At 44.4% G+C, this 12,542-nt stretch overlaps 1 protein-coding gene across 1 annotated transcript in view; it reads right to left on the reverse strand.

Annotated features, from left to right (window-relative positions):
- Positions 1-9,148: 9,148 nt before the first annotated feature.
- LOC138666865 (zinc finger protein 208-like) overlaps positions 9,149-12,542 on the reverse strand; it is a 110,306-nt gene continuing 106,912 nt past the window's right edge. Inside the window, 3 exon segments of the mRNA XM_069755046.1 lie at positions 9,149-10,028; positions 12,127-12,250; positions 12,334-12,513. Coding sequence (XP_069611147.1) covers positions 9,175-10,028; positions 12,127-12,250; positions 12,334-12,513 — 1,158 coding nt within the window. The 3' untranslated portion in view covers positions 9,149-9,174.

Below are 12,542 nucleotides of genomic sequence, written 5' to 3' on the forward strand. Positions count from 1 at the left end.
CGTAGTATATTGCCCAGCCCACATAATATATTGCCCAGTCACGTAGTATACAGCACAGAGCCACGTAGTATATTGCCCAGCCACGTAGTATATTGCCCAGTCACGTAGTATATTGCCCAGCCACGTAGTATATTGCCCAGCCATGTAGTATATTGCCCAGCCACATAGTATATTGCCCAGTAACGTAGTATATTGCCCAGCCACGTAGTATATTGCACAGCGACGTAGTATATTGCCCAGCGACGTAGTATATTGCCCAGTCGTGTAGTATATTGCCCAGACACGTAGTATATTGCCCAGCCACATAGTATATTGCCCAGCCACGTAGTATATTGCCCAGTCGTGTAGTATATTGCCCAGACACGTAGTATATTGCCCAGCCACGTAGTATATTGCCCAGTCACGTAGTATATTGCCCAGCCACGTAGTATATTGCCCAGCCATGTAGTATATTGCCCAGCCACATAGTATATTGCCCAGTAACGTAGTATATTGCCCCAGCCACGTAGTATATTGCACAGCGACGTAGTATATTGCCCAGCGACGTAGTATATTGCCAAGCCACATAGTATATTGCACAGCGACGTAGTATATTGCCCAGCCACGTAGTATATTGCCCAGTCGTATAGTATATTGCCCAGCTACGTAGTATATTGCCCAGCCACGTAGTATATTGCCCAGTCGTGTAGTATATTGCCCAGCCACGTAGTATATTGCCCAGCCGCGTAGTATATTGCCCAGCCGCGTAGTATATTGCCCAGCCACGTAGTATACTGCCCGGTCACGTAGTATATTGCCCAGCCACGTAGTATATTGTCTAGCCGCATAGTATATTGCCCAGCCACGTAGTATATTGCCCAGTCACGTAGTATATTGCCCAGTCGTGTAGTATATTGCCCAGCCACATAGTATATTGCCCAGCCACTTAGTATATTGCCCAGCCGCGTAGTATATTGCCCAGCCACGTAGTATATTGCCCAGCCACGTAGCATATTACCCAGTCACGTAGTATATTGCCCAGTCGTGTAGTATATTGCCCAGCCACGTAGTATATTGCCCAGCCACGTAGTATATTGCCCAGCCACGTAGCATATTACCCAGTCACGTAGTATATTGCCCAGTCGTGTAGTATATTGCCCAGCCCCGTAGTATATTGCCCAGCCACGTAGTATATTGCCCAGTCGTGTAGTATATTGCCTAGCCACGTAGTATATTGCCCAGCCCACGTAGTATATTGCCCAGTCACGTAGTATACAGCACAGAGCCACGTAGTATATTGCCCAGCCACATAGTATATTGCCCAGTAATGTAGTATATTGCACAGCGACGTAGTATATTGCCCAGCTACGTAGTATATTGCCGAGCCACGTAGTATATTGCCCAGCCACGTAGTATATTGCCCAGTCGTGTAGTATATTGCCCAGCCACGTAGTATATTGCCCAGCCGCGTAGTATATTGCCCAGTCGCGTAGTATATTGCCCAGCCACGTAGTATATTGCCCAGCCACGTAGCATATTACCCAGTCACGTAGTATATTGCCCAGTCGTGTAGTATATTGCCCAGTCGTGTAGTATATTGCCCAGCCACGTAGTATATTGCCCAGTCACGTAGTATACAGCACAGAGCCACGTAGTATATTGCCCAGCCACGTAGTATATTGCCCAGTCACGTAGTATATTGCCCAGCCACATAGTATATTGCCCAGCCATGTAGTATATTGCCCAGTCACGTAGTATATTGCCCAGCCACATAGTATATTGCCCAGCCACGTAGTATATTGCCCATTCACGTAGTATATTGCCCAGCCACATAGTACATAGCACAGCGACGTAGTATATTGTCCAGCCATGTAGTATATTGCACAGCGATATAGTATATTGCCGAGCCACGTAGTATACAGCACAGAGCCACGTAGTAAACAGCACAGAGCCACGTAGTATACAGCACAGGGCCACGTAGTATACAGCACAGAGCCACGTAGTATATTGGCCAGTCACGTAGTATACAGCACAGAGCCACGTAGTATACAGCACAGCCACGTAGGATATTGGCCAGACACGTAGTATATTGCCCAGCCACGTATGTAACAGGTTAAAAAAGACTTAAAATAAAAAATAAACATATACTCACCTTCTGAGGGGCCCATTGTAGTCCTGGCGCTGGTGTGCGGTGCTCGCGGCTGCTTCCGGTCCCAGGGATGGTATGAGCGCAGGACCTGTGATGATGTTGCGGTCACATGACCGTGACATCATGGCAGGTCCTTCTCGCATAGCATCCTTGGCACCGGAGCCTGCCGCTTGCACTGCAGAGGACAGGGCGCACGTCGGAGGGTGAGAATAACGGGTTTTTTAAAATTATTATTATTTGTAATATTAGATCTTTTTACTATTGATGTTGCATACGCAGCATCAATAGTAAAAAGTTGGTCACACAGGGTTAATAGCTGCGTTAAACCGTGGCATAACGCGGTCCATTAACGCTGCCATTAACCCTGTGTGAGGGCTGACTGGAGGGGAGTATGGAGCGGGCACTGACTGCAGGGAGGAAGGAGCGGCCATTTTGCCGCCGGACTGTGCCCGTCGCTGATTGGTCGTGGCTGTTTTGCCGCGACCAATCAGCGACTTGGATTTCCTTGACAGACAGAGGCCGCCACCAATGAATATCCGTGACAGACAGACAGAAGGACAGACGGAAGTGACCCTTAGACAATTATATAGTAGATGTAAAAAAAAAAAAAGGAGTCACCCAATAGATGCCAAAAAGAAGACTTGTGCAGACACTTAAGGTACCTTCACACTGAACAACTTAACAACGATATCGCTAGCGATCCGTGACGTTGCAGCGTCCTGGATAGCGATATAGCTGTGTTTGACACGCAGCAGCGATCTGGATCCTGCTGTGACATCGTTGGTCGGAGCAGAAAGGCCAGAACTTTATTTCGTCGCTGGACCTCCCGCAGACATCGCTGAATCAGTGTGTGACGCCGATTCAGCGATGTCTTCACTGGTAACCAGGGTAAACATCGGGTTACTAAGCACAGGGCCGCGCTTAGTAACCCGATGTTTACCCTGGTTAACATTGTAAATGTAAAAAAAAAAAAAAACACTACATACTCACATTCCGGTGTCTGTCACGTCCCTCGCCGTCAGCTTCCCGCACTGACTGTGAGCGCCGGCCGGCCGTAAAGCAGAGCACAGCGGTGACGTCACCGCTCTGCTTTACGGCCGGCGCTCACAGCCAGTGCGGGAAGCTGATGGCGAGGGACGTGACAGACACCGGAATGTAAGTATGTAGTGGTTTTTTTTTTACATTTACAATGGTAACCAGGGTAAATATTGGGTTACTAAGCGCAGCCCTGCGCTTAGTAACCCGATGTTTACCCTGGTTACCAGTGAACACATCGCTGGATCGGCGTCACACATGCCGATCCAGCGATGTCAGCGGGTGATCCAGCGACGAAATAAAGTTCTGGCCTTCTAGCTCCGACCAGCGAAGTCACAGCAGGATCCAGATCGCTGCTGCGTGTCAAACACAACGATATCACTATCCAGGATGCTGCAACGTCACAGATCGCTATCGTTATCGTTGTAATGTTGTTCAGTGCGAAGGTACCTTTAGAGAGAAGCGAAAAAGGAACAAAAGGAGAGAAAGCAAAAGAATGGTAACACAGGTAACAGAGTAAGTTCACCACTGATCCCTTTAGGCCAGTCTCACACGTCCAGATAATTCCGGTACTGGAAAAATCGGTACCGGAATTATCCATGTCCGTGTGCTTACCATGAACATCAGTGTGGCACACGAGCGGCAGCCGTGTGCTGCCCGTGTGCCAACTGGGTACCACACGGACCGTGCAGGAGACAGCGCTACAGTAAGCGCTGTCCCCTGCATCTGGTGCTGAAGCCGCCATTCATATCTTCTCTCCAGCGAACGCTGCTGGAAAGAAGATATGAATGGCGGCTTCAGCACCACGCTGGGGGGACAGCGCTTACTGTAGCGCTGTCTCCTGCACGGCACACGGACAGCGTCCGTGTGCGGTACGTGTTTTACATGGACCCATTAACTTTAATCAGTCCGTGTGATCCGTGCGCTCCCACGAACACTGACATGTCTCCGTGTTTTGTACACGGACACACGGTCCGTGAAAACACGCTGACATGTGCAGAGACACATTGATTTCAATGTGTCTACGTGAGCCAGTGTCTCCGGTACGTGAGGAAACTGTCACCTCACGTACCGGAGCCATTGATGTGTGAAACCGGCCTTAATGCGCGTTTCACCACAATGGCTTCTTCAGAAGGTGAAAAGTGTATTTACCTATCGATTTAATATCTAATACCTAGTTCCTAATATGATAAAGGGTATATGATTATAATTTTTTGATTATATTGAAACCAATGACACCCTCAATGCAGCGACCAATACTGGTTTAATCATATGGTGGATTTATATGATTATGATTCTAAGACTATATGAAAACTACTTACACCCCCCACTTGGAACTAACACTGGTCTAATGCTTAGTCGCACAATGTGAATATACAGTGAGTATGAAAAGTATTCAGACCCCTTTAAATTTTTCACTCTTTATTTCATTGCAGCCATTTGGTAAATTCAAAAAAGTTAGTTTTTTTTCTCATTAATGTCCACTCTGCACCCCATCTTGACCGAAACCTGCCCAGAAATGTAGACATTTTTGCAAGTTTATTAAAAAAGAAAAACTGAAATATCACATGGTCATAAGTCTTCAGCCCCTTTGCTCAGTATTGAGTAGAACCTTTTGAGCTAGTACGGCCATGAGTCTTCTTGGGAATGATGCCACAAGTGTTTCACCCCTGGATTTGGGGATCCTCGGCCATTCTTCCTTGCAGATCCCCTCCAGTTCCGTCAGGTTGGATGGTGAACGTTGGTGGACGCCATTTTCAGGTCTCTCCAGAGATGCTCAGTTGGGCTTAGGTCAGGGCTCTGGCTGGGCCGGTCAAGAATGGTCACAGAGTTGTTCTGAAGCCACTCGTTGGTTATTTTAGCTGTGTGCTTAGGGTCATTGTCTTGTTGGAAGGTGAACCTTCGGCCAAGTCTGAGGTCCAGAGCACTCTGGAAGAGGTTTTCATCCAGGATATCTCTGTACTTGGCCACATTCATGTCTCCTTCAATGACAACCAGTCGTCCTTTCCCTGCAGCTCAAAAACACCCCCATAGCATGATGCTGCCTCAACGTTTCACTGTTGGGATTGTATTGGGCAAGTGATGAGCAAAGCCTGGTTTTCTCCACACCTACCGCTTAGAATTATCACCAAAAAGGTCTGTCTTCTCTCATCAGACCAGAGAATCTTATTTCTCATAGTCTGGGAGTCCTTCATGTGTTTTTAGCAAACTCTATGCGGCTTTCATATGTCTTGCACTGAGGAGAGGCTTCCATTGGGTTATTCTGCCATAAAAGCCTGACTGGTGGAGGGCTGCTGTGAGCTTTGACTTTGTGGAACTTTCTCCCATCTCCCTACTGCATCTCTGGAGCTCAGCCACAGTGATCTTGGGGTTCTTCTTTACCTCTCTCACCAAGGCTCTTCTCCCACGATTGTTGTTTGGCTGGACGGCCAGGCCTAGGAAGACTTCTGGTGGTCCCAAACCTCTTCCATTTAAGGATTATGGAGGCCACTGTGCTCGTAGGAACCTGGAGTATTGCAGAAATTCTGTTGTAACCTTGGCCAGATCTGTGCCTTGCCACAATTCTGTCTCTGAGCTCCTTGGCCAGCTCCTTTGACCTCATGATTCTCATTTGGTCTGACATGCACTGTGAGCTGTGAGGTCTTATATAGACAGGTGTGCGCCGCTCCAAATCACGTCCTATCAGTTTAATTACACACAGCTGGACTCCAATGAAGTAGAACCATCTCAAGGAGGATCACAAGGAAATGGACAGCATGGGACTTACATATGAGTGTTTGAGCAAAGGGTCTGAATACTTATGACCATGTGATAGTTCAGTTTTTCTTTTTTACTAAATTTGCAAAAATTTCTACATTTCTGTTTTTTTTTCAGTCAAGATGGGGTGCAGAGTGTACATAAATGAGAAAAAAAACTTTTTTAAATTTACCAAATGGCTGCAATGAAACAAAGAGTGAAAAATGTAAAGGGGTCTGAATACTTTCCATATATTGTCAGTGTACAGATAATACAGTGATCACCAGTGACATTATACACAGGAGCTCTGTATATAGTGTTAGTACACAGGTAATACAGTGATCATCAGTGACATTACACATAGGAACTCTGTGTAAAGTGTCAGTGTACAGGTAATATACAGTAATCACCAGTGACACTATACACAGGAGCTCTGTATATAGTGTATAGTAAACAGCTAATACCGTGATAAACAGTGACATTATACATAGAAGTTCTGTCTACAGTGTCAGTGTACAAGTAATACCGGGATCACCAGTGAAATTATATACTGGAGCTCTGTACATAGTGTATAGTGTAAGTGTACAGATAACACACTGGCTAACCAGTGGCATCTCTAGTTGAAGAAATTCATTTGCACTTCTCTTCTTTATCCAGCGCAAACGGCCATCGCTTCTTCCAGCCAGGACTCATCTCTGCAAAAAATAACACACAGGTATTTGGAGAACCACTTTCAGAGCACATTCCCCAACTGCTACACTACACCAGATGAAGAAAAAAGTGACATAGTGTAGCCCTGCACAGTAAAGGTACCTTCACACATAACGATATTGTTAACGATATCGTTGCTTTTTGTGACGTAGCAACGATATCGTTAATGAAATCGTTATGTGTGACAGCGACCAACGATCAGGCCCCTGCTGGGAGATCGTTGGTCGCTGAATAAAGTCCAGAACTTTATTTCGTCGCTGGACTCCTGCTGACATCGCTGGATCGGTGTGTGTGACACCGATCCAGCGATGTCTTCACTGGTAACCAGGGTAAACATCGGGTAACTGAGCGCAGGGCCGCGCTTAGTAACCCGATGTTTACCCTGGTTACCATCCTAAAAGTAAAAAAAAACAAACACTACATACTTACCTACAGCCGTCTGTCCTCCAGCGCTGTGCTCTGCACTCCTCCTGTACTGGCTGTGAGCGTCGGTCAGCCGGAAAGCAGAGCGGTGACGTCACCGCTCTGCTTTCCGGCCGCTGTGCTCACAGCCAGTACAGGAGGAGTGCAGAGCACAGCGCTGGAGGACAGACGGCTGTAGGTAAGTATGTAGTGTTTGTTTTTTTTTACTTTTAGGATGGTAACCAGAGTAAACATCGGGTTACTAAGCGCGGCCCTGCGCTTAGTTACCCGATGTTTACCCTGGTTACCGGCATCGTTGGTCGCTGGAGAGCGGTCTGTGTGACAGCTCTCCTCCAGCGACCAAACAGCGACGCTGCAGCGATCCGGATCGTTGTCGGTATCGCTGCAGCGTCGCTTAATGTGAAGGGGCCTTAATAGGACCTCCCATCCCACACTGAAAACAGTATCCTCAAAAATAAAATAAATGACAGCAGTAATAATATCCCTTAATTAGCCCCCACAATAATAATGTCCCATATCCTGGCCCCTTCCTGTAATAACGTCCCTCATCTTGGTCATCCATGTTCTCCCATGCTGGCCCCATATGACTCCATCCTGCTACCATATATTCTCCCAACCTGGCCCCATGTGTCTCTATCCAGGCCCCATATGTCTCCATCCTTCCCCCATATATTATCTCATCCTGGCCCCATGTGTCTCCATCCTGCCCCCATATATTCTCCCAACCTGGCCCCATGTGTCTCCATCCAGCCCCATATGTCCTCCCATCCAGGCCCCATATGTCTGCATTCTGCCCCCATATGTCCTCCCATCATGGCCCCATAGGTCTCCATCCTGTCCCCATATATTCTCATCCTGGCCCCATGTGTCCTCCCATCCAGGCCCCATGTGTCTTCATCCTGTCCCCACATTAAGCCTTTCAGTACAAAAATTGATAATAAAAGTTTCTCCTTACCTGACTGCGGTCCAGCGGCGCCCTCTTCCTCATTCATTTGAGGCAGGGACGCACCAGCACATGACAGTGATGCCATTCGCCGGTGACGTGCGCACCTACATCAGCTGCCAACCTCTGATTGGCTGGGGTCTGTTCTGGCGCAGTAAGTTGGTGGCTTCCTGCATAGCAATAGATTTCAACTGAATGTGTGTCTCAGGATGCACGTGAGCAGAAGCAAAAAGAGAGAGGGCCAGTTCCGGGCCCCCCTCCTTGCTTCTACTCACCGGGCCCAATACACCAGTAAGGGCAGTAATGCCCTGATGGAGGCCCTGGCTACCTCGATCCAGCCTAGAGTAAACGTATTAAGATAAGCTGTAGAGATAAAACCTGATATGCTAGAAGAAAACTAACTGCAGATTTGAAATCAGCATGCCTAATTTAGTCTAAATCAGCAGGAAAATGGAACTAAAATAAATTATGTTCAAAATTGTTCTTCAGTGTATAATACACATGAAAAAAATCCAGTCTAATTCAAGAAAGATATTTTAAGAATTCATTGTAGAATCCAACAGTCAAATAATCTACTGACACTAGTCTGGGATGAGTAGGCTCTGGAGAATAAGATCTGCTTCAAAATACTAGGTCCCATTTCAACCTCAGTCGAGGCAGAACCATTGGCCAGATGGCAAAAGAGACCTCCGCAACAGGAAATTATTTCTTTTTGAATAAGAATCCATCATTCCTTAAAAGGATCAATATCCTTCTTCATTGTGTAACCAAATATAGAATCAACGAGGGGCCAATAGGATTGGTAACACATTTGGGAAGCCCACATATCCAATTTGAGTGAATTATAGGTAATTATCAAAGACCTCTACAATAATTGGGCCAAGATCAGAGGTAATGTATTAAGAATATACTAAGTCAAGCTACAGTCATGTACTGTATATCAATCCCAAAGTAAACACAAAATCATCTTCGCTTCTACAATTTTTCTACCATCATAAGCCTGGTAGAGGAGAAATTCGTAGCCTTTTCCACGGTGTGAGAGGGTCCACAAGCAATGTTTTATACAATTATCCCATATGAAAATATAATTTAAAATAAAACAGAAAATGTCTGAAAAAATTTCCAGACTCATCACCTAATGTATATGTATTCTCTGTATTCTATTTGCTTTAAAGACGTTTATTGCTAATTGCATATTTCATAAATTACATGACATTTTTTGATGTTCATGAAGGCTTGATTTGCGGGTAAAACATTTTCCACATTCAGAGCATGAATATGGCTTCTCTCCTGTGTGAATTCTCTGATGATTAACAAGATGTGATGTTTGGTTAAAATGTTTCCCACATTGTGAACATGAATATGGCTTCTCACCTGTGTGAATTCTCTGGTGTTTAACAAGATAAGATTTCTTATTAAAACATTTTCCACATACTGAACATGAATACGGCTTCTCACCCGTGTGAATTCTATGATGCATAACAAGATCTGACTTCTGAGTAAAATATTTTCCACATTCTGAACACATGTAGGGCTTTTCTCCAGTGTGCCTTCTCTCATGTATGACAAGACTTGATTGACGTGTAAAATCTTTCCCGCATTTTAGGCATGAATATGGCTTCTCTCTTGAGTGACTTCTATAATGTCTAACAAGATCTGCTTTCTGGTTAAAAGGTTTCCCACATTCTAAACATGAAAATGCTTTCTCTCGGTTGTGACTTCTCTGATGTCTAACAAGATGTGATTTAGTTATAAAACATTTACCACATTCTAAACATGCATATGGCTTTTCCCATGTGTGACTTCTCTCATGTCTAATAAGATGTGATTTATGGTTAAAACATTTTCCACATTCTGAACATGAAAATGGCTTCACAGCCGTAGGAGACGTTTGATGGTCTTCACCCCTTCTGTGAATTTTGTGTGATGAATTAGAAGATGAGTGTATATCAGGGATATTGGCGTGTTCTTCATGTGCAGCTTGTATGATATCTTGACTGTAGACTTCAAAATCCAACATCTCATGCCTCTCTGAGCTTCTGGTAGTGTCATCTGCCAAAAAGTAAAACTAATTTTATTATTTTTGAATAACAAAACCTGAAAAGGGGGTTGCTATATTAAATAATTTTACCGAATTACAGTTAGAACCACTAGTCGTAAGGTTGAGCATTTGCTGACGATCTCCTGTTTTTTATCTCCTTACCATATATTTCAAACCCTTATAGCTTTAATTAATTTAAAAATTAAAAATAAAAAAATGGAAGAGCTTCATGGAGAAATGGAGAGTCTTGAAACCACGCCCATTGGATTGGACCAACCCAGGGGAAGTCAGGGATTGTATAAACATTTATGGACTGCAGCACAGGTGCTGAATACGGTCATAGTTTTAGTTGTTATATGACAAAACTGGTGACAGGTTCCCATTAATATCTCCCTAGCCTCTTTGACTATGTCAACCCTAGCTGGTTTCTTTTTCTACTTTTGGTCCACATCCTCCCTCAATTATTTAGGAATCGGTGAAACAAGTCATAACTCTAATACCCTCTCAGAACTTCCCACTGGGGATAAGTAGACCCATAGAATTTCGGGTTCGTCAAGTTTGGCTCAACTTTAGTCCAAAGTTCGGTTTGAGTACCAGAACTTGACTTGAACTTGACCCTGAACTGATTGGATGTAACAAGTTATAATTCTATTACCTCCTCAGAATTTCCCACCCTTTGTGCTATCAAGGATGGCCTAACTAAATGGTATAAAATAAATATCTTGCCTGCCATGCCTTTTTTCGAGGTGCAACTAATAGGCTAATAAATTCAACCTACAACCTTTCCCAGACTGCTCTGAATCTGACAAACACAAGATGATTAATCTGGCTGGTGCCAAATACCATCACAAAAAAATTGGGGGGTTTCTCTTATTGTCCAATGCTTTTCATTTTCAAACTAGAATGATTTGGATCATTTTGCGAGTTTTTAACATTTTCTAAGTCCGATTGCGAAGACAACACATGAGATGAAGTTTGGCCTGTAAGGAACACATAGGTGTCAAGGCTTCATAGAAAACGGATACACCCATAGTATGAATCAATATGTGTTTAATACACAAGTAAAGCAAATACTGCTAAGGCTACTTTCACACACCCGTCTTTTGCTGTCAGGCATAATCCGGCGGCGGGACGGATCGCTGGATCCGGCGAAATTAGTGAAAAACTGATGCGACGGATCAGTTTTTCTGCCGGATCTGACTAGCTGTTCTGGCCAATCGGAACAGGTAAGTTTCTGGAGGAGAGAGAGAGACCCCAGAATGGAAAATACAAATTCTGGGCATGTGCAGTTTAAAAAGACGGAATCCATCGCTGGAATCCGTCATTGACGGATTCCGGTGCCATAGGCTTCCAGTACAGGAAAAGCCGGACAGCGCCGGATCAGGTGCTGTCCGTTTTTCGCTGGACACAAAAAACATTCCTCTATCCAGCGCAATGTGGCGCTAATACAAGTCTATGGGAAAAAACGGATCTGGCGGCATCAATCGCCGGATCCGTTTATTTCAAAATTTGACAGATTGCGCCTGACGGCGAAAAATGGTTGTGTGAAAGTGAAAGTAGCCTAAGAGGAAGATTGCAAAACTTCTGCGAGAATATCGGGAAAAGGTATGATATTTCCATTACACAATAATTTACTGATACATTAATTATTTTTAGTTTCCCAATTTATGACATTATTGCTATGTGTGAAAGGATGTAAAAAATGGAAGCGAGAGCTTAACAAAGGTAATCACATGGAAGATTTTGAACTCAAGGACACTAACCTTTTCATGAAAGAGCAATTTTCTGTTTTTTTTTATTTTATTTCCCTCACCTTATTCCACAGGCCATAACTTTTTTTTTTTCAGTAGACATAAGTGTATGAAGACTTGTCTTTTGCGTGACTACTTGTACTTTTGAATGACACCATTTTCAAAATAACAAAAATATTTTATATTTTTACAAAAATATCAAGAGGAGTGATATTTTGGAAAAAATACATTTTACTATTGTGTTTTATTTTTACGGTGTCATTGTGTTTATTTTTCAGTGGCTGAACAAAGCCTTTAGGATTTTCCTTAAGCAGCCAATCTCCTTTAACAGATGTGTGTATTTAGTCTTGTCTATTACCTGGTGATGTGCGGGGCTGGGGAACCTCCATCATCACGTCCTTGTACTGATCCTTGTGTCCTTCAAGATACTCCCACTCTTCCATGGAGAAGTAGATGGTGACGTCCTGACATCTTACAGGAACCTGAGACATACAATGATACCGTCATCTCCCCGATCCCTTCATACCGTCACTGTATAATGTCACAACTTTGCCAGCAGTGTCACCTCTCCAGTCAGCAGCTCAATCATCTTGTAGGTCAGTTCTAGGATCTTCTGGTCATTGATGTCCTCATGTATCTGGGGGTGCGGTGGAGACCCCGGGATTGGACTCAGGGTTCCTCTCCATCCTTCACACACAGGGACCTGATAGCGATCACTAGAGGTCTTCTTCATCACCGAGTAATCCTGTGTATGGAGAAATGTAGTAATAAATC

Source organism: Ranitomeya imitator, chromosome 2 (assembly GCF_032444005.1).
Source record: "Ranitomeya imitator isolate aRanImi1 chromosome 2, aRanImi1.pri, whole genome shotgun sequence".
NCBI lineage: Eukaryota > Metazoa > Chordata > Amphibia > Anura > Dendrobatidae > Ranitomeya > Ranitomeya imitator.